Here is a 25,442-nt window from a genome sequence, read left to right on the forward strand (position 1 = left end):
CCGTCACTCAAGCTTCTTTGCTTCTATTGGCTAGTTAGTGTAGTTTAGTGCAGCTTAGTGCAGTTTAGTGCAGCCGGGCCAACATTCCAGTTGGCCCGGGTTTATTTTTCATTTCCGGGGTCGTCGTCTCAAAATAAGAAGTGAAGCATGTTGGCTAACCCAGCAGCTAAAAGACTGTGAGGTGCGTTTGTGTTCATTGAGTTTTAGCGGTGTTTTTGTGAGTTAACGTCAGTGTATGAGACTCTGAAATGACTGTTGGAACATGAACAATAACCGGTAAGAGTCGCGTTAACGCCTACCGGGTTTCTACCGGCGAACTCAGTGTTAGCGCTTAATTTAAATAAAAGTAACTTTATCGAGCTTTTATTAAAGATAAAGTGTGGAATAATAAGATGACTGGTAAAACGATTAACACGCCGCGTTTCTATTGTACTATATTAGATTAAAATGTACAATAACCCCGGCCAACCTGGTGCATTATCTCAGTTTTAGTCTTTGTTTGGATCCACTAACTTAAGCTAAGCTATGCTAAACTGTGATTGATGATTTGACATATCTATAACGGGGATTTTTCTCCCACTGGGTTAATGTGGTCTAGCTTACACTTCCCTCTTAAATTTAAAGTTTTATACTTGAATAACTCTTCTGGCCCTGCTCCTCATCCCTGCCTTCCTGATGTTCTCCCCTGGTGTCGCACTCTGCCCTGCAGCCCTTTCTCTCCAGACCCTAAGATGATTGAACCAGAGGTACTGACCGAGGTCCCCGCAGCTCTGAAGCGGCTGGCCAAGCAGGTCGTGAGGGGTTTTTATGGTGTGGAGCATGCTTTGGCGCTGGATGTGCTGATCCGTAACCCATGTGTGCGTGAGGAGGACATGCTGGAGCTGCTCAAGTATGACCGCAAACAGCTGCGCTCAGTACTCAATACCCTAAAAGCAGACAAGTTTGTGAAGTGCCGCATGAGAGTGGAGACGGCGCCCGATGGCAAGACAACGAGACACAACTACTACTTCATTAATTACAGGTTTAAGTCTCTGCTTTGTGTGTGTTTGTGTGTGTGTGCGGATGATGAACACTTTAGACTCAGTAGTCTTATTTCTTTCTAACGTCTTTTTAGGGTACTGGTCAATGTGGTCAAGTATAAACTGGATCACATGCGACGTCGCATTGAGACAGATGAGCGAGACTCCACCAACCGTGCTTCCTTCCGGTGTCCCTGCTGCTTCTCCACCTTCACCGACCTCGAGGCCAACCAACTCTTTGACCCTATGACAGGTAAATGTGCAGACCAGTGCTGGTATGCTGTAATATTCAACACGCTTGGATATTTGAAAGCATTCTGGCAGTTTTACGGGAATTTAGTCCAGCTTTCATGGGATGAATAATTAATTAGAAGCTTCTTTACTGAGGGTGGGGAGAGTTCATATATATTTAAATAGCATGCTGTGTGCACAGAGAAACCTGTCATTTTCGGAGTATTAGGTGCAGTCGGACGGCTCAGAGCGTGGTGCCTCTTTCCCGTAGATCTTCACCGAGTCTTGAACCCTTTCCCATATGGAAAAGATATATATATATGTGTGTGTATGTGTGTGTGTGTGTGTATATGTATATATGTATATATGTATATATGTGTGTGTGTGTGTGTGTGTGTGTATATATATATATATTCAGGGCTCGCAAAATTTCAAAATCCCTGGTAGCCCTTCGGGCAGGGACTCTTCAGTTTTTGGTAGCCTGAAATAAATTTAAGTAGCCCGAATAAAAAAGGGAGCAATTTTTTTATGTTTTGTTTCCTGTTTTGTTTCTGTTACAATGTTATACATTAAAGTATAATATTGTAACGGAAACAAAACATTAATCAAAAAATTGTTGAAACACAAATTACAACATTGTATAAAAATTACAATCATCAATTCAAATACTTGGTTCTAATTGAACAGAAATTTCTATGAACTTGTAAGAACTGTACAACAGGAATCAGTCTGTGTCAGATCCTGAATTTGAAATTTCCACTGAAGTCACAGATAAGAAGCAAGTGGAACCAAGATCTAGGCCATTTGCTTTTTGAAGTTTCCAAAGACTGCTAAATTTTGCCAGTGGTAGTTCACTCTTTGCAACATAGTACGCTGTTCTAAACAGATTTTTCAGGTTGATTATTAGTATGTTATTTGCAATTGGTGTTTGTTCTGGGAAAGATATTGCAGACTGAGCGATAATGCATTTCTTGCATTTCTCATGGGTTCTAATGGGGGCCTTTCTTAAAATTACTGGTCCCAGTAACAAAGGCACTTGTCCACTCAGAAATCGAGGGAAACCAACAACACACCCGGCAGAACATTATGTTATTTACACGGGTGCACATAAGTGGTCCGCATTCGCTGTCAAAATAAAAGACACGCACCAGATAAGAAGTTGCAATGCACGTTTACGTCCATATAAAAGGCACTGTTTTTGTCCGCTAGAGTGGGATTTTCACGGCATATTCTGCACCACATCTCTGTGCGTTCATCATTTGTTTGAAGCCAGCTCACCTCCTGCAACCACTTTTCCGAGAATACGCGTTTCTTTTGTGGTTCTCCATCTGACATTTCTTTGGAGGTGGAGGAACACCAAAGTAATTGCTTAAAGGAGCTTCTTCGACATCTTTAAGAGTTCTAAACAAATGTCTGTCCTCCTCCAGAAAATTATGTACGCAAACACGCGCGTGCAACTTCTTATCTAGTGCTGCGTTTTTTTATTTTGACAGCGAATGCGCACCTGTGGACCACTTATGTGCACCCCTGGTTATTTAGCTTGTCATATTGCAGCCACAGAAATTCTTTTGTCCATGAAACCATAAAGCTGCACTTTCTTTTTGCCTTATAGTCTGATTTGTCATAACTTTTCCGTTTTGTGGTCGGCTTTCCTTTGGCTGTCACTTCTTCACCCTGACCGGTCTTATTTGGCTCAGCAGAACTAAAATATATATCCTGCTTCTTTTACACACACACTCACATAACGCTCAGCGATTCTCTGCGCGATCAACCTCTCACATGTTTAAGCTTCCTGCAGGAGATTTCACTTGTCATGTTCGCATAGTAAACTAACGATTGATTAGACGATGTCAGAGGAATTGGTGCGCAAATTATCGTCACTCACCAATCAGTGCTGCCGCTCTCTATACACAGTTCGCACGATTGCAAAGTGAAAGCAAAAAACAAGCGCAAATTCAAATGCAATTTCAATATGTCACATATAGGGCTGCTCGATTATGGCAAAAATGATAATCACGATTATTTTCTCTGAAATTGAGATCTCGATTATTTGACAATATTCATTTAACAATAACAATGTATTGAATAATGGCTTTAAAGATTGTCAAAAACAGTATAAAATAGTGTGCAAATACTGATTACAGTGCAAATGTTTGCAATATAAAAAATAAAATGTAAACATCTATGTTTAGTGAACCCATAATGTTTCCACACCACTGAAGGTTTTTTTTGTACCTCTCTTTTCAGCCAATGGCAGTCACTCTCCTCTCCAAATAACTTCTGCTTATCTTCCCGAGCTTCCCTCTGTTAGCTCCTCTTAATTGTTGTGGCGCGTTTGAAACGCAGAGAGGTGCGCTCGATTTGCCACACGGAGCAGCGCGAGAGTAAAGCACGAGGGATGTGCTAATAATCGGCTCAGTCATGTTTAATGATCGTTGAAAGCCCAGATCGTAATTTAGATTAAAATTCGATTAATTGAGCAGCCCTAGTCACATATTGACAGTGGCTCACCGACGCCAATGACATAATTACCCAGCTACATTTCCGAAAGAATGCAAAAGCATTGTCATATATTTTTCCTTCCTATGATAGCCCGACGGGCAGGGCAGGGATAGATTCTGGTAGCCCGACTGGCAAAATCGCTAGCCCCGGGACGTCGGGCTAGCGATTTTGCGAGCCCTGATATTATAAAGTTTGTATCTGTCTTGTGTGAAACTTGTATGAAAAGCATACAAGAGTGAAAACAGATATAAGATCCCTTGAAAAATTATATAAATGAAACTTGTATGTTTTGGATACTTACTAAAACAATATATGAATCTAATGAGAAAGTGGCCACTTTCATGAGTAAATCATATAAGCCTTATATGATTCACTATATGAAGTAGGCTACATCTGATGCGTCTTTTTATAAGTTTTTTTCTATTTCTTTTCCATGTGGGTTGGTTTGGAGCAAGGCCCCAAATATTTCTGCTCCTCAGTATTTTGATTTTAAAACCAAGCATGATGTAACTGAACTCGACGTGCAGTGTCAGTGGGAGGGAGGAGGACACTCTTCATCTTTTTTTAAAAAAATCAGTAGATACAGAACTTTCTCCCCCTGTGGACGTGTTTGCCCACTTAGCCCCTCTGTGATTATCCTAAATTGGGAAATCTGGTCCTCAGTTTAATTGTAATGTATTTGGAAATATAATATGTAGGTTTGGAAAGGCGAGGTAGGCGCTCACATCTGGCAGTGATTCACATTGGATTTATTGAAATGAGTGTGTCAAAGTTAAATGAAGACGTCAGTATTTCATTGATGCAAGGATCACTTTTTGTGACCTGATGTGTTGTTTTTTGTTTGCACTTCCATTATGTTGTGTGCTCCTCCGTTTACCTCTAGATGGCAGTAACAGCACGTACCAGGATAGATCTAATGACAGGTGGATCGCACAATTCCTCGTAATGAAACTATAGTGTGAACAAACAGAGGATCGTGTACTTTATAGTGATAGAAGCATGATTTTTGTTCATTGTCCATTTAATGCCGAGTTACTTCTAAATTACCAACGCTACATGGACACGAACTGACTCTGTCAATGAAGCTAATGACGTGTACGTGGCCTTGTATAAGCTACAAGTTGTACACTAACATTCTGCCATGTTAAAGTTCACTTTAAATGTCTGTTATTTAAATAAGGATGAGTCATAAGCCTTAGACATACTTACATATGCTGTATAATGATGTGCTCTGAATGAAACAGACCAAACGTAGGTGACCATGAAACAGTTTGTGGACTTAAAAACCCAGAATTTTCAGTTTTACATCAAATTTAAGTAGTTGGTAATCACTAACTTACAGTGGCCATGATGACACGAGCTATAGTTGTCTTTAATGTCTTTTTTTTAGACTGGATGGTACTGGGGGATAATTCAGTCTGGTTTGTCATACTACCTTTTAATTTTAGATCTGAATGAGCAGCAGTAACGACAGATTTACAGTCTGTAGTGATGCTGTCTCGGCTGGCTGTATTAACCAATTAAAGTCACATGCTCATACTGGTTCATCTACTGTATAACATCATCTTAACAGCCAATATTAAAACACTTTGGTTGTCCTCGTCTGTCCCCATCTCCGTCCGTGTCACACTGACTCACACCTTCCTTCAGTTTCTCCAAAGTGCAGCTCACAGGGAGGCGCCCACTAAGCTGTGTTTGTGCGTTTGACATGTGAGTAACAGGCGGTCAGAGCGTCTGTACTCAGTGTAGTGCTTTGGACACATGAACTTGGCTTAGCATGAGAGTAGACACTGGCCGTTTATCAATGCCCAAGTACGCGAGTACGTACTCACGTTCTCGGTGAGTACGTACCCGCCGAGAACGCGAGCACGGACTCACGATATGTACAATTGGAACACCTGCGTACGTGATGATGTCACAGGTCCGGAGGTTTTACTGCCGTCCCCTCTTAATTTAACTGTGAGTAACATGTTATGAAGCTTAACTGTAATCACAGCCAAACCGGTTTACTCAGGAACAAATAAAACACTGAAATGAACCAAACATTAACATTTAGAAGTGATCTAAGTGACTTATATATCATTTTTAACCTCAGTAGTGAAACCTCTATTAATAAAAATAGTGTACATGTACATACGTGTACATACCTTAATAAAAACAAGCAGGTGAGATGTTAGAACGCTTTTATTTCTATTCTAGTGGACACTCAATGCTATAGACAGCTGCTGGGGTTTCTTTAACCTCAGTAGTGAGAAGACCGCGAGCGGGGGTTGAAAACGATGTGCCGGGAGTCCGCTGTTGAGTTTTGGACGAAATGCATTCTGGGATATTTAGCTGTCCCAAGTCCACACCGATGCATGCTCGATAAAACGGGCGGATCGAGAACACATCCGGGACTTTTTCGCGTTCTCGGCTTGATGCGTACTTCGAATTGGAACAGTACTTGGTCTCCGACTGATGACGTATCACGAGTACACGAGAACGCAAGTACGCACAAGTACGCATATTGAGAAACGCCCACTGACTCACTTTGGCTGATTGAACTCACCTGTGTATGGTTACCTTGTTTGGGTCACGTGTGCTCTCCATTGAATAAATGCACATTACACCTGTGAAATTTCCATTTCTGTGTAATTATACACAACTCTGCAGGAGTTTTATAGCTATAAGGTAATTTAAAGACTCAATATGTATTAGTTCTACTCAGAGGTAAGAGCACATGCATAAAGTTAATTAATCCTTAATACAAAAAACTGAATTCATACTCACGTCACCCATTTTGTGAATATATGAAACTTTAGAATTTTAAACTGATTAAAAAAATTCAACTTACGCTGAACTAATCAGCTTTTAACATCAAGTCAGTGAAACTTATGGGATATTGATCTGATTAGTTCAATATCAGCAATGTTGTTAATCAGGTTCAGCTGCTTTGGTGTTAATGAAACTAAAAACAAGGACACAGCCCCCAGAGCAGGAATGGTTTGGCAGGTGGAGGACACTCACATGTTTCCTTCCTCTTCTCTTCTGACTGTTTTGCATTTGGCTAGTCTCCTTGTCACTGCTGGTAGATACCTTGGTGATGTGCAGGAGGTTGCACAGGAGGGCACATCAATACGCGCCCTTACCCGAACATTTGCTGTCTCCCTGCAGTCACAGTGGAGCCACTCTCATTTTGCTGTTCGAGCTCGGTGCAGATATCCAGCAGGATTTTATTTCCCTGCTGAGATCTGATGTTTTAAAGTGCTCCTTCCTTTCTGAGCAGTGCACATTACTGTATTACACAGGATGCAATGCATTTTGGGAAAATGGCATCTCTTTGAATTTGGTTTTAGAGAAATTGAAGCAACATCCCCAGAACTGGTGATCACTGAAATGGGATGTATGTGTGTTTGCTAAAATCCATCCATCCATTCTCGTTTCCTTATCCTTGTCAGAGTCGCAGGGGGGTGGAGCCTATCCCAGCTGTCATAGGGCGAGAGGCGGGGTACACCCCGGACAGGTTGCCAGTCTGCCGCAGGTCCAACATGTGCATTAAAAATCCTGATTTGCATTAGAAACATTGTCCAGAAAACTGCTGTGCTCTGTGCGCTCTCTCTGCAAAGGTTTTTATTTGTTTGTGAGCTGTTTTTATTCATAAACTGCATCAGCTTTAAACTGCGACAGAGTGAGGCACCACGCTGACTGCCTGCCAGGGTCAGGGCTGAGTGCCAGCCATCCAGCTCTGCTTCTAGGAGTCACATGGGAGTTGTCAACAAATCATTAAAGATGGTTTCTTATTTGTTTTCAGTGAATAATACTGTCTAGTGCTTACATGTGGTTTACTGGGATGTGTACATGTTGTAAATAGTTGATGTTGTTGGTTGTCAGCTTGATTCACTGTAGAATCACAATGTTAAAATGTGGGTGTGTTTAAATGATCGAGCTCTAAGAAAAGATACAAATGGGAGAGAACAGATGTGCGGTGTCGTCACTCTGGATAAATAAGCCATCAGTATGTTTGTGATGACATGCTTCACGGTTCCTCTCCTGTCTCAGCTGCTTTGCCTCGGTCAGGGTTCAGCCTTCAGGTACCTGCAGCTCTGCTGGTAGTTTAATGGGCTGGTTTTGTCGGGCCAGCAACACTCAGCGTAACCTCACGAGGATCGGACACGACACTGCTGGTCTTCCAGCTCATTCTGACCCACAAAGGAGAGCCGAAGCCCTGCAGCTCTCGATTTTCACAGCGCGCCGCGTGAATGTCGTAACACATGATCTTTTTTTCCACTCATTCCACCTGACGTGCTCGTTCCTCACCTTCAGCCAACATGTTTTCCACCTCTGTACAGAAAAAGCAGAATATTTCAGGTTGAGCTAAACCCAGTTGTTCCAGTACTGAGCCAGAGACCAGTGCCAGACCATTATGAATAAACGTATTAATCATATTTACATGATTTACTTCGTAATGATAGTTTTTTCCAGTAATCTCAGCTTGTAGCACAGATCGAGGATAAATAAGATCTTAATGAGCTATTTACCACTTTAATCTTAAATGCACAAATAACATTTTGTACATTAATGAAACGCTGTTGCCTTTAAGTTGTTGACCAGCCTCAGCTGTAACTGTTCCCTTCATTTGCATTAATCTGGAGGTGCTTTTGTTGTAATAGTAGTTTTCAGAGTCTGTGAGGTTTTGTCCTCTCATACACATAAACATAAAGTAGGCGTGAGCTCTGTGCTCCTGCTGGAACGGCTCCCATTACTGAAACTGAAATCAGCCAGAGAAGCAGATGGTCGAAGCTTGCCCTTCTCTTAATGGTAGGAAGCAAGTGGGGTGTGCACAGCATACAGTTTCCCCAAGCCCTCGCAGGTATTTACTGTTTAATCTAAGAGTCTCTGTCGGCGCTCTTACTCCTGTTGTGTCGACACAACCACGCCCAGACTCCATGAATACGAAGCCTGACCCCAATCGGTTATAAATCACCAAAATCAGAGCACAAATGGCACCAATGGCAACCAGCAGGTTCACTTCCTGTGATATATCAGCTGGTATGTAAAGTAGATGAAGCCTAAACTTGACTGCTGGCTTGTATTACAGGCTTCGGTCCATGCAGCGCCCTGTAGGCAGGTCTGTAATAATTGTTTTTCACCTGCAGGTACATTTCGCTGTACCTTCTGCCAGACGGAGGTAGAAGAGGATGAGTCCGTCTGTCCTGACGCCAGGACGCTCGTGGCGCGCTTCAACGAGCAGATCGAGCCCATCTACGTGCTGCTCCGTGAAACTGAGGACGTGAACTTGTCCCATGAGCTGCTGGAGCCTGAGCCTGCTGAGATTCCCGCTCTCAAACAGAGGTCAGTCTGCCGAGCCTCGCAGCGTCGCACTCGTCCTAACAGCTCACCGCGGTTAGCGGTTAACACTGTGGCTCTCTGTTGTCTGTAGCCACAGGAGGAACCCGAAACTAGTGAACTGGATACATTTTTCAGACTTAATCATATTAACTTAGCTGTAAATATTATTCGCATCTCTTTCCTCCAGCCGAGAACGTGCTGCAGCATCGGGAGCCAACGCAGCGAGCGGCCCGCACCGTGAAGCCTGGTCGAACAAAGGGTCGACTTATGCTGATCTGTACACCCAGAACGTGGTCATCAACATGGACCAGGAGGAGCAGCAGAAACAGGCCGGCGATAGCAAGGCACCAAAGGAGAGGCCGGTGTGGCTGACTCAGAGCACCGTACAGGGCGCTTACAACGAGCCGGACGTCCTCAAGAACCGTAAGTACAGCGCTGTCACTGCAGCCGCTCTCAGCTACAGCTGAGGCTGATCAACAACGAGTCTGTAACATTTCTCTGATGGTTGTTTCATTTGTAGCTCAGTCATTATATTCAGACACACTAAACATAAACAGATACTGTTTAGACTAGAGATGGCACGATACCACTTTTTTATGTCTGATACCGATATCATAAATTTGGATATCTGCCGATACCGATATGAATCCGATATAGTGTGTTTTTTAATCAATAAAACTGTTTTTTAATATCTTGCTGCATTTTGTATAAGTTCATACTCAAGTTTAAATAAACAACAACACTAAAGCTATTCTGTTATACCTGTATGCAAAAAATACACTGCACCCAAAATATTTTATAGTTCAGCAACACTGATCAATCTAATAAACTTAAACCTGCTCCATCCTCCCTATTCTGGTATTTTAAAGAGTACTTAGCAGAAATATTAAGCAACCTAACTAATAGGGTTGCAAACTCCCAGCAAAAGAAAATAGGGAACCACCCCCCACCCTCCACCTCATGATGCTTAATCGATGTAATCAACTTTAATTTGATGCAGTGTGAAAAAAAATGCACAGAAATAAATTATTTTTCAAGAATAATTAAATAGATTCAACATCTTTCTTCAACAGAATTGCAGACTGCACAGATGGTACCTTCCCAAAGGAAAAAGTACTATAGCTTACTAGGGTATATTAGACTTAAGTTACTATATACAGTAATGGATTTCTATACATTTTACATCAGATTAAAACTTTGGGTGTAAGATTCAGATAATTATTTATTAAAAGCTCGACATTTTAAATGAGAATAAGAAAGAAAAGTATGTCTTTGTGCCCCTTTTCCTGTTCATGCCCTATCGGCCCCTGGCTAAACTTTGCTAGATCCGCCCCTGCACAGTTACCAGCCGTCAGCTACGTGAAAAGGATCCTGGTGTAGAAAGTAATATTAAATACATTCTAACAACAGCTTATCAAGCTTAAACGTGCTGCTGTTGTTCAGCCGCTGGTTTCCTCTTTCTGGTGCAAAGTGGGCCAAAAACAAAGAAGAGAGACGGACTCGCAACAGAAAAGCCGATCAGCTGATCATTGATCAGTTTCATGATTGAAGTAGCAGCAGGAGAGGGAGAGAGAGAGGCAGTCGCTCCATATATCGGTTGTTAAGCTTAACGTGGGAACGCTTTACAAACATTCAGAGATGAACTTACACACTTGCTTTACTTCTCTCTGGGATAACTTCCTCGGAGATGAAATGCTGGTTTGGTAGCGAGGCTACAAATACACACAGCTGCTCTATCACATGAGGCACACTGCTCCGACGTGCTACGGTTATGAGCTGAGTTACGCCGTGTCGCAAGTTTTGTGAGGTGCTTTTTTGATATTTAATGGATCGGATTACATTTTTTATTTCTCGCTGATATCCGATCCAGTAATTTAGGTCAGTATCGGACCGATACCGATACGTAATATTGGATCGGTCCATCTCTAGTCCTTGATCCAACACAGCCGATTTAAAGGCTAAATAACCTCCTTAATATGTCTTGAAGTTCTCCAGAGGCCTGGCAATGAACTAATCATGTGATTCAGGTGTGTTGACCCAGAGTGAGATCTAAAACCTGCAGGACACCGGCCCTTGAGGCCTGGAGTTGGACACCCCTGGTTTAGACTGACTGTGGTGTGTGTTTTCAGTAGGGTGGTTGCGGAGTGCCCTCTGGTGGACAAACTGCAGCATGCATCACATGGATGAAGGGTGTTTCTGTCATTGATTGGCTGTTATAAATGTAAATCAGCTGATATGATCCCACTGACACTCTCTGATATGTCATATCAGAGAGCGAAATGTACCTGCAGGTGAAAAACAATTATTACAGACCCGCCTACAGGGCGCCGCATGCACCGAATCGTTCTCGTCTTTGTCTCTCGTGTAGAGTTTGTTAAAAAGATCAAATTTAAACGTCTTCACCAAATACAATAACATTTGAAAATGGACTCACAGAGTGGGATGAAAAATGTCTCCAGAATATGCAGCTTGTTATTGAAGATGAATGAATTTAATAGTACTCTAAAGCACTGCAATCTCCGACTCTGTGAATTAGTTTAAGTTTAATTCAGCGTGAATTTCCTCCCAGACTCTACGGCTGTTTATGTGATCGTTAATCATGAATGATGTTTCTCGTCCTCGGTGGGTTTGGTTTTTCAGGAGCGGGTAGCTTGGATACTGCATGGACTGCAGAGAGCGCCGTTTTTGTGCTTGTCATTTCAGTCGGTGCTCAGTCTGTAGCTGAAACAGGTTATTACAGGTCAGCCAGGTTACCTCCATCTGTCAGAGCAGCCCTTCAACAAGTTTTCTTCTAATGACATTGGATCTTTACCCAAGGGCATGCAGCAATCAGACCTGGCCAGAGTACCACTGAGCCATAATTGCTTAATTGGAATAATCAGGGCTTGATTAGTGAGTGGCTGAGGCAGGATCACTCATAATAGAATCCATTCTTATGGAAATTGCAAATTAGACGTGTTTTTGTCACAGGTGTGTCTCCGTCTGTCTCTGAGTGTTTCATGGTTTATCTGCCTGCAGAGTTGACCCTGTGCTTAAATCCTGAGCATGCATCAAGCTGTAAACGACTAAAGATGACACGTCGTGTGTTTCATGAACTGGTTTACTGAAAGAATAAAGGGCCTCATTCCAGTTCATAAATGCAACTTATTAATTTGAACGTGTAAAGATAAACCCAAATTCTGATACGATGCATCAAAAAACAGAAGATGTGGAGCTTCTTTGTCCTCAGCTGCTGAGAGGGAACGTCTGTAGTTCCTGAGTCTTCTGTGCTTGCTGGTGGGGATGTGCAGTAGATGTGGACCACCTTGTCTGTACTGATGATTTTCAGTCAGCCAAGCGTGCAGAGCTTCAGCTGGTGAAGGTGAGAAACTGAACACTGGTGTTGGAGGCTGTGCACCTGTGGGTGCACGCTCTAAAGATGGAGCAGCTCTTTCAGCCTCCGCTCACTGGCTGACGTCACCCGCTCTGCCTGCTTTGACATCAGTGGGGATGTGGCACCTGTTACATCTACAAAAAGTCAAGCTGGGCTCGAGCTCGCACGCCGAAACTGAAATGGTGTGCTATCGTTCGTTAGAGAGCTCTCAGGGCTTCCCTGGGGGCAACTGCCCTCTGTGGAACTGCCAGGCTTTTAGCATTGTGCCGGTTGAAACGCTAAGATGACGTAATAGCCAGGTGGTGGTTGGCATAGCAACTGCAGTTTAATGTCCACCCACTTTGAAGTTATCACGCTGGATGTGTGGCACAGACGGGAGTTGTGTCAGTGCAGCTGACTGCACACGCTGGAAGTGCGCGCCGCTAATTTCAGAGGCTCGTCTGAGCTTCTTTCAGCAAGTTGGGAGGAAGTAGAAGAAGAAATTGCCACTCATGATTTCCCGCGTCTCTTATAGACTCCACTGATCCTCAGCCAGTGTTTCTGTTCATCTAGTTTCACATCTGTCTAGACCAGGGGTGCCCAATCCTAGTCCTCGAGAGCTACTGTCCTGCAGCTTTTAGATGCATCCCTACTCCAACACAGCTGAATCAAATGGTTTGATGACCTCTTCAGCATGTCATCAAGTTTGGCAAAGGCCTGATAACAAGACATTCATTTGATTCAGGTGTGTTGGAACAAGGATGAATCCAATCACAGAGCACATACCTAGCCTGGAACAGGTATTGATAAAGACCCATGAAACATGTTTCTAAGAACTTACTCACTCACTCCGAAGCCAACATATTTCTTTTAAAACAGATTAATGTCGTTATCAGTCGTTCTTGGAGATCTCATGTTTATGTGTTGCAGCTGTTTGTCCCAGGCCACGCCTCTTTTTGCTCTGTGAAGTCATGCTGTGATGAAACATGGCAGCACTGAATGTCTGCCAAGAAACAGTAAACTTCCAAAGACATGAAACTGTGCAGGTGTTATCTCATCCAGCCTACGGCCCAGTGAGATGTCCTGGATTGGTCAGAAGTTGCATCATGTGATCACATGATAAATCTCCCCTTCAGTCCCATGGTTACCACATGACACGGATGCAGAATAATTAGCAGGGTTGAACAGCAGAGGTGTTGAAGTTGTGAGTTAAGCTAAAAATGAGAATGTGATCTAATCTCAATAATGTGGCTTTCACAGGTGGTGACGTACCTGGAGCCCAGGATGGAGCACCCGGTCCTGGCACCGGTCAGGTAGATGAAAACGAGGAAGTGATGCGCGCGCTGCTAATCCACGAGAAGAGGAGTGTTGCAGGCGCCGGTGCAGGTGGAGCAAGCGCCGCTGCGAGGGCTCTCACCTCTGCCTCCGCCAACGCCAGTGACTCAGACAGCGACACCAGCGAGTCGGACGATGACTCGCCCCCGGGTCCTCCTCCTGCCGCCGCCACGCAGCATCGGGCCGAAGAGGAGGATGATGAGGACGACGATGAATTTGAGGAAGTGGGCGATGAGCCGACAGTGATGGTGGGAGGCCGGCCCTTCTCGTACAGAGAGGTGAGCCAGAGGCCAGAGCTGGTGGAGCAGATGTCTGCACAGGAGAAGGAGGCCTACATCGAGATGGGCCAGAACCTGTACCAGGACATGTTCTTCTGAACCACACAGTCAGTCACAGCGCGGGTTCACTCTGCTGTGTCGCTGCTGTGTCAGTGGGCACAGCTCGTTGTAAACATGCTGCTCAACAAGTATTCAGCCGGCTTCAGCGTCCTGCGTTCCATTAATGAGGACGTACTCTGACAGTGTTGCACAAGCGACCCCCCCGTGTAGTATTCTGTCCCAAGTATTTTTTAAATGCACCACCCTAGAAGGAGCTGCCTAGCTGCTCAGTGCCAACTGTTTTGTCTTTAGTTTAAATCTTGTTGCCCGTTTTTCTTTTATGTCCCGTTTAAATGTATCAGGTGTTTTACTCAGTAACTTTCAGAGCTCAGTTTCGTGTCGTGGACGGGAAAAATAGATTTCTACAAACAAGCATATGCAGCAGGTGTGCAGTGAGCTTGGAAAACTGGTAGAGGTGTGAGTGCTGGAGCTGCACACACCAATGGAGGACTGAAGAACCTGTGAGGACGAAGCAGCTGGCTTTACAAGTTAACAGACGGGACGTTTAAAAACTGATCTCAGCCAGACGGAGCATGTGCCTAACAGTGAAACATTTGTTCTTTGGAGCAGTCTGTAATAAAAAGATACTGTGGTGAAGGAAGGAGAGTTTTTATAAACATACTTTTTGACCATCTCTGACATGTTGTTCCTGTGTAGTGTCACCAGGGGCAGTGCTGAAATCTTAAACGTAATATTTACATGTTCCAGGTTGTTAGTGTTGCAGAGGCTAAAAACGAGAAGTGGGAGTTGCTTTGTCGACAGAGGAGAGGAAACGTTTTATTTGATTTATTCTGCACTTTCAGCAGAGTAGCAGAGACTCAGCAGCAGGTAAGAATAAAGCTTCTTCATTGCCAAGTGTAAACGTGCACATTCAGTGACGAGGACATGCCTGTCACTTTACCTGGGCTTCAGTGGTTTTAATAAGGTATGATTCAGTAAGTTTACCCATGTAAAACCTGTTCTTGCATCATGTGATCTGGTTTTCATCTAAAATATAATGTAAATTTTAAAGAATGTGGCACTTCCAGCTGATTTTAAACCAAGACTCTGAACATAAGCTGCTCCTGTTCGTTCAGCATCACTTTCCACGGTGATGTAGCAAGACAGCCGCTCTCATGAAAATTAAAACATCTGACCCAGCAATCGTGCTCTGTGTGCCAGGTTAGAAATGTAAATTTAGTCTAAAATCAGAGTTTGCATTGCAGTGGTGGTGGTTTTTGATCGCCATGGTAACATGTTGAAAACATGTGGAAGGGAACCATTCCCACAGATTCCTGTACTTACAGGGTCCTGAGTGTTTTACACGTGTAACCTGTGCAGCCGGCACAGGCCGAGCACAAAGACATCACTGAGTTTCCTGACTGTTTTTTCTTCTTTTGTTTTTTCTTTAATAGTTGTGTCACCAGCTGCTTTTCTCTGACTGGGCTTTTAGGTTTTGTTAAACCAGCTAATGCAAAGAAGACCTGCGTATGCTGAACTTCACAGTACTGTGGAGAGGACAGAAGTCATAGACAAAAACAGTGAAGTGTTTAAAAAGATGTCTGCATACCCATAATCCTTCATCAATGCAAACGCAGTGAATGTCCCACAGGATGACATCCAGAGTGCGCCATGAATGCCACACAAGAGTTTGTAGGTTTTACATTTTAGTCCAGATTTCTGTGCAAACGTTTCAGAGCTGTTCAGAATATAAACCCCTTTGTCTTCATCACAGGGGGCAGCACTGAGTCCCAGTAGCCCAGAATAATTTGCAGAGATTCCGCATCTTTATATGGGAACAAACTGCATACCCACACTTTCTTTCTGGTATCATTTCTTACATAATGACAGTGATATTTTACAAACAAAGCACGGCTGTTAGACAATTTCTTCAGGACGTTGTCACAGCAATCGTGTCGAGCAGGTAAACAACACTAAGCTTCAGGAGACGCCGCCGTGGTCAAATCTTTCCTGCTGTCGGCTCATATCCAGGTCACATTATTTATTGATGCGTTACCTGCCGAATAAACAGCGAGTACAGCAGGGTGTAGGCTGCAGTCTGAATAAAGATACCCTAGGCAGCATTGTGGTTAGCACTGTTGCCTGCGTTCACCTCCGCTGTTTGCATGTTTGCGCAGGTTCTCTCCGACTTTCAGTCCAAACACGTGTGATTAATAGGGATAGGCCCCACCCCCCCACCCCCCGCTAAGGACAGTGGAAGAGGATCACCTGCAGAATCCCCTCACTGTGAACTCTGACACTGATGTTGGCCTGATGGGCATGTGGAGCATGTGCAGAGAGGATGTCTTTCTGTGAAAATGGTGATAGTGTCACTGTGCTGAGGAAGCACAAACACGAGTAATAGATTACTCTGCTCATTTTACTGTATATGGCTCGTTCATTTACCTCTGGTCTGATATTTTCCGTGGTGCTGCTGCAGCATGGCACAGTCACGTACTGGTACAACAAAAGAAAACACGCAGACCCATCTGAGCTGTTTCAAACCAAAGGTGAGGTGAGATGGACCGAAGGAGAGATTCGTGTCATCAGGTAGAAAATAATTTTCACACGTGTTCTGGACTAAATATCATCCTACCCGATCTGTGGACTTATTTGACGAGTACATCGTTATCACATCAAGTCTGCATCAGTGCTGGGCTTTGAGAGGATTAAGCAGTCAGTGAGTCAGTGCTTTATGCTGGTGGTTCTCAACATGGGGTCTGCAAAATCAGCCATAAAATTGTAGAGAATATAAAAAGCAGCATTTAGACACTTGAACATCACTCCCATCGACACCAGGGTGTGAGCAGGCTCAGCTGACGGGCAGCCAGCTCTCTGGAAAGCTGCTGACACTGAAAACATTCTTAAATCTGCAACTGTGAACCTCCAGCTGCACAAAGCCCACATCAGCCAAAGAAAACTGATGGAAGCTTGTTCCAGTCTGACTTCAGTCAGAGAAGCAGCGAACGAGCTCACAGTGTGTCATCTGTCTTCAGGGCGTGGCTAACGATGGCGTGATGTCAGCATAAAAGCATGGGAGCATGTGGATACTGCATGGTGCACACGCTCAGCTTCATCAACAAGGAGGTTCCACATGCATCCAGGGACTCGTGCACATGTTGAAGACACATTCTGTGTGTGTGTCCAACAGCACCAAAATCCTGGTCCCCATAAGTTTGAAGGCATTTTAGAGACTCAGAATGTGGTTTTAGTGACAGGGTTACAGTTAGGTTAGGGTGAGGGACTAGAGAAAGCATACCCAACTCTGTGTGTGTGTGTGTGTGTGTGTGTGTGTGTGTGTGTGTGTGTGTGTGTGTGTGTGTGTGTGTGTGTGTGTGTGTGTGTGTGTGTGTGTGTGTGTGTGTGTGTGTGTGTGTGTGTGTGTGTGTGTGTGTGTGTGTGTGTGTGTGTGTGTGTGTGTGTGTGTGTGTGTGTGTGTGTGTGTGTGTGTGTGTGTGTTGGGTCTGTTGGCTCTCAGACGGTGGGCTGACTGGCTGCTGGGAGCAGAGCTGCTGAAACAGACTGGCTGCACTTGGCACTGATGACCAGGCTGATGATGTCATCATGGTTTTTGTAGGGACGAGCTGACTTAGAGTTTTCTTATGATGCTGCTGACTTTTACTTCACTTGTTTGCAGCAGTGGTTTGTAATGACACTTGTACCTGATGCCTCAGATGGGTTATTAAGTTATTTGGTGAAATCTGCTTTAATTTCACATTAAAGAAACTTTAGACTGGCTAACATCTGAGGCTTGTTTTCACTCCCATCGGGTCTTTTAGTCCATACGTGGCACAGATGTTCCTGTACACTGTCCCAGCTGCTTGGCTGTGTACCCAGGCTCATCCTGCTGCTGAATGCTGCATAGTCCCCAGCACACCTTTGCACAGCCAGTGTCCTGTGCTGGGCTCCTGGCTCTGTGGAGCTGGTGCTTAGGGCCTGTTTGTGCTGCTCTTTAAGCTGGTGGTGACAGAAATATGATTACATGAACAAAGCAGCCATGTTCTTGTGTCTTTCATTAATATTGTGCATCACACAATCGTATTTTTGGCTTGGGTTGTGTGAGCACAAACCATCCTCCTTGCTAAATGATAACACAGGTATCAGAAACACTGTCTACAGTGTAACAGGTTAAAAAACCTCGCTGAGATTTTAATTCAGGTGAAAATGTCAAGCTGCAGACACGCTTGTGAGGTCTGACACCTCTGGGGTAACCCTACAAGCCCATACATTCCTTTTAAGTTAGAGGATGGACACCTGCAGAGCACAGCCTCAAAGGTCAGGATGAAAACAGGCCCTGGCCTCATTAAAACCACCCCCACCCTTCAGGACAGCTCAATTAAAAACCTAACCTCATGCTGCTCCATTGATCTGCCAAGGCAAGTCTGAGTGTGGGTTACAGGGAGAGTGAAGAGAACTCGGTGGGGAATCCACAGAGCTGCAAAAAATCAGGAGGCCCTGAAGATCAGGTAGACTATGGCGTAGTGAGAGGTGCTGTTAGATTATTGTGCTTTAATGGGATTTAACAGGGTTTAAGAAGATTTCTCCCCTGATGGCATCCTTGGTGTTATTTTCCTGCAGGAAAATGCACATGTTCATATTCATGTATGGATCTGACCTCATTTGGCTGTTTAAAAAAAGTGTGACATCCTGAGAGAAAGCAGCATTTCACTGGGACAGGATTTGGGAGAGGGTGGTGTAAAGCAATGCACCCCCCCGGCTTCTGTGAGTGGGTGTGAGTGGAGACGAACAACGGCACTTTATAATGAGTGATGCTTCAGAGGTTTGCCCGAGAAGATTACATAAGGATTGATTGATTGCAGGTGTCTTCGTCACTCTTATCCAATAAAAGCTGAGGATTAACGACCGAATGATCAACCCTCGTTCTGTCTTCGGTTTCCTTTGATCGCACAATCTGAGCTTTTCAAAAGCTGAGAATATTTAATCTACAGGAGAGAAATCTAATGATCGCTGGAATGATGAGTTTCTGCAAGCTCAAATTTCTCCATGCCATCAGTCTCTGGATGCCACCAGCAGCTGTGATAGCAGCTAAAGAGCTGGAGTCTATCCCAGCTAATGTGGAGCAAGAGGAGGAGGTGGGGCACGGCCGGGCAGCAAAGACAAGAACCGATTCATGGCTGTGTCACACCTACGGACGAGCTGTGGATGATTTCTTGTCTTTTGGAGGGCTGCAGGGAAAAAACACCACACAGGGTCTCCACACAGTCTGGAAATGCACCCATGATCTTCATGCTGTGCTACGCCTGCACCACCTGGCTGTGATTACTGAGATTAAATGGATAAGGTTTCCAAATAACTGCTCCAATTAATGTCCAAATGCACTGCTGGTGGTCAAGTGAAGCGTTGAGGTCAGTAGGAGTTCCCTCTGCACCAAACTGCAGACCAACAGACGGCGTTTGCAGCTCAGCATGTTCATACAGACGAATGAGGCAACATAAGGATGTGAAGTTAAGTGCTGCACTCAGGAGAAGCAGCAGCTGTGTGGAGGTGTGTGTCAAAGCCAGGCTGGGGTCGAGTGGCTGACCACAGCTGGCCAAGCTGAGCTCTGGTCACATAAAGAATTCGTGCTCCTCAGCGGTGGTTAACCTTTTACTCAAGTATTTCACGTCCATTCTCAAAGAACCATTTTTCACCTTATTTACTGATGATAGTCTCTCCACTCGTCCGTACCAACCGAGGACAGTGACGCGTCTGAGGAGGCGTGTTCACCTCGGCCTGACACGCAGCTCGAGCCTTTCTACACCTGCTCTTAACATCGTGAAATATTAATTCACCCGTTCTACACTTCAGTTCAAACTGAATTTGTTTGTGAACGTGTGGGCTGACCTTATAGCAAGGATGTCAAATGTACGGTCTGAGGGCCGCCGAATGTTCCACTCAGGCCGACTGCGAGGCATAAACTTGTAGAGCAACAGGGTTGGAATTCAGCCTTTTCCCAGGAAGCATTGCATTGTAGTTTTCTTTGAGTTTTCTCAGCACATGTTATCTGCCTTTTAAATGAATGAGGTCAGAGTGCACGTGTTTACAGTGAAGGAAGGATGCGCTGCAGTGGTGTTTCTGCTCCAGCCTGGGCTGAACTGATTATTGTGATTTCACCTGTAATGATTAGACGGCTCTACTGTAAATAATCGCAAAATGCTCAACAAACATTTCTCATGATGTCCTCGATGTGCTCGCCTCATCTGTGCGTGTTGGTAATGAATCACGCTTCGGTTTGTCACAATGGATCACTGTTCCTGTGCTGAGAGTCAAGGGCTCCTGAGAGCTGCTTTAAGTGGATTATTGACCTTTGATCGCGCTTTTCTTCTCCAAGAACTGGGAGTATCACTCAGCCTCTCTCTTGACTAATAAGCTTTAGAGTGATTTTCTCTACTCCATTAATTTGGCGTTCATTAAAAGGCCTTCAGCGGCCTCGTTGTAACTGCACCTTCAGACATGTTACAGTAAACTCTGCAATCATGTTTCGGTGACATGTGACACACCTTTGTTCAGCCTCAGCCTGCCTGCAGCGTAATGACAGTAGAACTTTGCAGACCACGCCATCCTCCACGAACTGTCCACACTGAGGTTCTTCTCCACGTGATCCATCACCTGCCTCAGCCTTATCAACCCTCCAGTATGCAGAATATTAAGTACAGGTTTGAGTGTCTGTTTGAAACATTATTACTGGAGCCACAGGCTGTTATCTGACGCCTGCCCGTCGCTGCCTCCGATCCATCCTGTGTGCCCGGCTCGATCGCCTGCGATCACATTCAGACGCTCTGCCTTTGTTCACCTTTAGCTGTTCTGGTGCCTCTGATGTTACTGCGCTTGAAAAAAGCCAAACTGTGACATTTCTGCAGGTCCACATATTCATCATTGTTCATCTTTGTGTGTCTGATGGCATGTAGTTTTTCTAACACTGTGCACAGTGGTTCATGTACACTGTCGACAAACACAGTCATCTTTGCCTGAGCTAAAATCCATCTTTCGAACCTCTGATACTCGGACGTGTCTGTGCTGCAAAATGTGATCAGCTACTTTGAAGACATTCAGCTGTTTCCAGCTGAAACATCATCTGTGAGCAGAAGAACTAAGTTCAGCTCCCCGTTCAACCTCAACCGTGAAATGATTGCCAGGAAATTTGTCAGTTTTTAAAAGATTATTACTTATTAAACCTTCAGACAAAAAAACAAAGTGGTCTGAAAAGCTCATGTGTTAAATATATTTAGTGCCACAGGGTTAAAAAGAAAAGATAAAGTATGTCTCTGAGGACAGATGGTGAAAACCTCAGAGGGTGAAACAGTGAAAGGACCTGAATTGTTCCTGGAAAGTCAGGAAAAGTTGCTTCTTTCCAGGAATATTCTCTGTGTGTCGTTGTTTCTCTTCGTGGTGCCGCTCCGGCTTTTTCCCTCCCACCTCTCAGCCCAGTGGGAGAAGTCCCACGAGTGTACATCTCTATACTGAGTCAACAGTTGGCTAACACTGGGACTTGTTTCTATGCCACCAAACAAAAGCCTCGTTTGTGTCTCCTGGCAAAATTCAACTTTAAAGCCTCTCAGGAAACAATTATTCATTAATGTGTGACTCAGGCATCTCTGTGTGCGCACATGAACCCAGAGATCTATTCTATTTGTTTCAGCCTGTTAGGAAAGGTGTGATCATTAATTTCCTTCACAAATCAAGTCAAAGCATAAAGTCTGTGCTCGGGAGATGAATCATACGTGTAATAATGAGAGATTAAATATCTGTTTCCTGCTGTTCTCGGACTCGGGCCGTTTCTGTCATCACACTGTTTTTATATAAATTGCGGTCTTTCGGTCAGTCGTGCCATCGTCATCTCCATACGTGATACCATCATCATGTTTCCTCTCAGCTGGCTGAGAGGCGGGTCCACCGCCACGGGTCGCCCGTCTGTCACAGAGAGGCAGACGAGCGCGCACACTCACAGTCACACCGCTCAGAATCACCAGGTAACCTGACCGCACGTTTATGATGAAATTGTCAGAATTGATGAAAGAGTGACGATGACTCACAGCCACAGTTTTCACTTGCTGTGAAGTGTTTCTGAGCTCACGTCCTTCCTGCTCCTCTGTGGGCTGCTGTGTCCTCCCACTCCCCAGACTCCCGGCTGTAAGGGTAACTACTGATTCTGGATCAGCCACAGGTGTGGACTGTGAGTGGACGTCAGTCTGTTTGGGTTGGCTTTGTGACTGACTGATGACTGAGTCACCTGGGACATCTGTGCCAAAGTCATTAATGGGTTTTCTAATAAGTGGCAAAGAGAAATAAACTCAATCAAATGATTTCAGATCTAATCTGGAAAGTTTGACTTTACGTGTGTAAAACATTTACCTGATTTCTTTGTTTCTTTTTTGACAAATACATTTTAATATTAGTGCAAATTAACTTGAGTAAATACAACATACAGTTTCTAAATGATGATTTCAGTTATTTAGGATCAAAGTTATCTTTATGACCTCCTGGACGAGTCGTCGACGCGCTTTTGGAGTAATGTTGGTCGGCTGGCCACGCCCTGTTTTGTGCACGTGTGGATGACGGCGCTCGCCATGATCGTGGCGTGATGTTTGGGACCTTTCAGCCTGCTTCACTCGGTCACACAGATCCTATTAATGGTTCAGCAGGTATAACAGTAGTACTAACAGTGTTAATCACAGTACATTCATGATTTAACTAAGTCAGGCTAGTTAGTTATTATTTAGATCGAACTTTAATCACTCACTTTCACATACGTCTCTCAGTTGTCCATAGCTCGTCTCCCATTGGTGCAGATCAAAGCCAGCCGGTGCTCATGTATCACACCCATTCTTGCATCCCTCAGCGGCTCCCAGTGAAATTCACAATCCTCTTCAGAATCCTCTCACTAACATATAACGCTCTGCTTTTATTGTGTGTTGGGATGAATGGGCGACGGTATGTTGGAGCGAGTGCACTTATCATCAGTGTGCGGCTTTTATTCAAACTGGGAAACACTTTGTAACTTTGAAAAGATTCTAAGAATAAAGTTACTGTTACCTAAAACTTACACTCAGTGGTCATAATGCTTCTCTTTACCTTTTAATGAATATCTGACTGTGCTGACCGACCGACCATGCTGAGAAACATACGCGGCACAGGTTGTTAATGCGACATAACTGCAGGTTACACAAAGACACAACCAGTAGTTAGTGTGCTCCTCATCTGCAGGGGTTATGGCAGTCATGCGCCTCCTCATGGCACAACCTCTGGATGTCATCCTGTGGGACTAAGCTGTCACACTCTGTCACTCAAACGACTCCCCAGGTTCTCCGTGGGGTTGAGATCAGGATTAGGCTCTTTGGAGCGTTCCAACGCCACCGCCTCGGTCAGGCTGACCCGGTCGTGGCATTCTTACAGACATGATTTACTCCAAACCTGTGGAGCCTGTTGGGTGTGTTTGACAGAGGAGCGGTCATTTGTGATTAGTTGGATAGAGGCATCGTGACTTCTTCCCAGATTGTGTTTTGTTAATTCACAGGATGACATCATAAAAGCAGTTCTACGTGCTCTTATATAACTAGAGAAAACTAGAGTGCTGCATTGATAAATCCGAGTTACATACAGACTAAAGAGAGTTGTGATCAAACCCTCGGACCATGAATGGACCTTGTAGAAACCACAGGGGTGTCTCTTTGTTAGGCTGGAGTCGTGCCGGAGAGGCTGATCTGCCATATGGCTTCACAGCAGACCCCCGAGCACGTCTTACCTCACTGCTGCAGATGACGACGACACAGCCATCATCGTGCAACAGGCAGGACCACACACTCACTCACTCACTCACTCACTCACTCACTCACTCACTCACTCACTCACACACACACACACACACACACACACACACACACACACACACACACACACACACACACACACACACACACACACACACACACACACACACACACACACACACACACACACAGAAGGACGTTGATAAAACATAAAAGTAGGACGAGTGAGTTTTTCTGTGCCTCAGTTTCTCTCTGATCAGCGACGTCTCGTTCAGAGTTGTTTGTCCGTGTTTGTGTGTTAGTGCATGCAGCAGTGTTGCTGTTAATATTAGTACGAGTGGTGTACATGACACTCACAGCAGATTTATCATACAAAGCTTACTTGTGTGGAGTGACAAACTGTGAGATAATGGCCCCTCTGTAGTCTTCCTTAATTGTTAAATACATTTTAAATCTGCGCGTGCTGAACACCCTCCACTTCTCTGTGTTTGTGCACAGATTCAAACCTCACCGTCTGTTAAACACAAATCAGAGAGCTAAAGTCACGTACCAGTGAGCAAACAGCTGTGTCTCTAACTTTTCTAAATGATTACAGTGTTGTGCTCCGTATTTGTTTGATCCGTCCTTCTTATAAAGGATTTACTGTCCTTTTATGAGCACAGCAGCGTCTTCTCTTGGAAAGTTTTATTGGTTTCTCTCAGCATGAAAGAAAAATCTGTTCAAGGCATCATTCCCACTTCATAGCATTCATTCCCTTTCACATGTAGTTTCCATAGTTTGTCTGTAACTTTCCTAAAAACAGCGCTGTAATTTTAGCCCACCTTTCCCTAAGGTAAGGTTAGAACGAATGGTATTTACTGTCACAATGATTTCTGTGTGTTATTAAAGGAAAATGAAATATTGTTGGATTTCAGCATTTTTAAAACATCAGGTGATGTAGTTGTTAGTATATGTGTGGCGTCCAGAGCTGGCGCTTCACCTCAGCCTGTTTGTGTCAGTGCAAAGATCAGATTTGTCTTATTTCTGTATTTACAACTGAAATAGAGAAAATAAAGCCTGATGTATTTCAGACCACCTTCTCCTGCCCTCACGATTGCTTCCCGACTCTGTGGATCCAAATATACGAAGACAAGTTCAGGTTTTCTTTAAGTCTTTAAGCACTTAAACAAAATACTGAGAAACCAACTTTCTCTTTTTGACTAATCTACCAAAGATAACATAACTCAGAATTAGTGCACTGTGCAATAGTCTTGAGCCCTTTTTCCTTATGTTGTCCCTTTCTTGTCTCCAGCAGTCGCACTTGTTTTAGGTTTCTTGGGCAGCAGTTCTCCAGCTTTCTGAAGTTTGATCCACGATGCGGTAACATGGCCAGAGCAGAGAAAGGCTACTTGGAAAAACACATAGTGGAACATAAGGATGGGAATGAATAAGGATTTAGTGATTCTGATTCCATTATCGATTCTCGATTCTCATTGGCTGCCCTTTACCAGTGACATCACAGGGGAGCTTTTCAGTTCAAATGTAAAAGCATGCTGTGGGTCACATGTCTGTG

General features: G+C 44.2%; 1 protein-coding gene across 2 annotated transcripts; it reads left to right on the plus strand.

Annotated features, from left to right (window-relative positions):
* The first annotated feature begins 32 nt into the window (after positions 1–32).
* Positions 33–14,783, plus strand: gtf2e1 (general transcription factor IIE, polypeptide 1, alpha). Of its 2 annotated transcripts, none has more exons than XM_031733153.2 (6): positions 33–276; positions 710–1,021; positions 1,115–1,272; positions 8,888–9,083; positions 9,268–9,503; positions 13,693–14,783. In XM_031733153.2, exons 1-6 carry the CDS (start codon positions 263–265, stop codon positions 14,142–14,144), a joined length of 1,368 nt encoding a protein of 455 aa, XP_031589013.1. In that variant the 5' UTR covers positions 33–262; the 3' UTR covers positions 14,145–14,783. The 2 variants fall into 2 exon arrangements, with proteins under 2 accessions (XP_031589013.1, XP_031589014.1); XM_031733154.2 differs by having other exon boundaries at positions 33–181.
* Positions 14,784–25,442: the final 10,659 nt, after the last annotated feature.

This window comes from Oreochromis aureus, linkage group 16 (genome assembly GCF_013358895.1).
Source record: "Oreochromis aureus strain Israel breed Guangdong linkage group 16, ZZ_aureus, whole genome shotgun sequence".
Classification (NCBI taxonomy): Eukaryota; Metazoa; Chordata; class Actinopteri; order Cichliformes; family Cichlidae; genus Oreochromis; species Oreochromis aureus.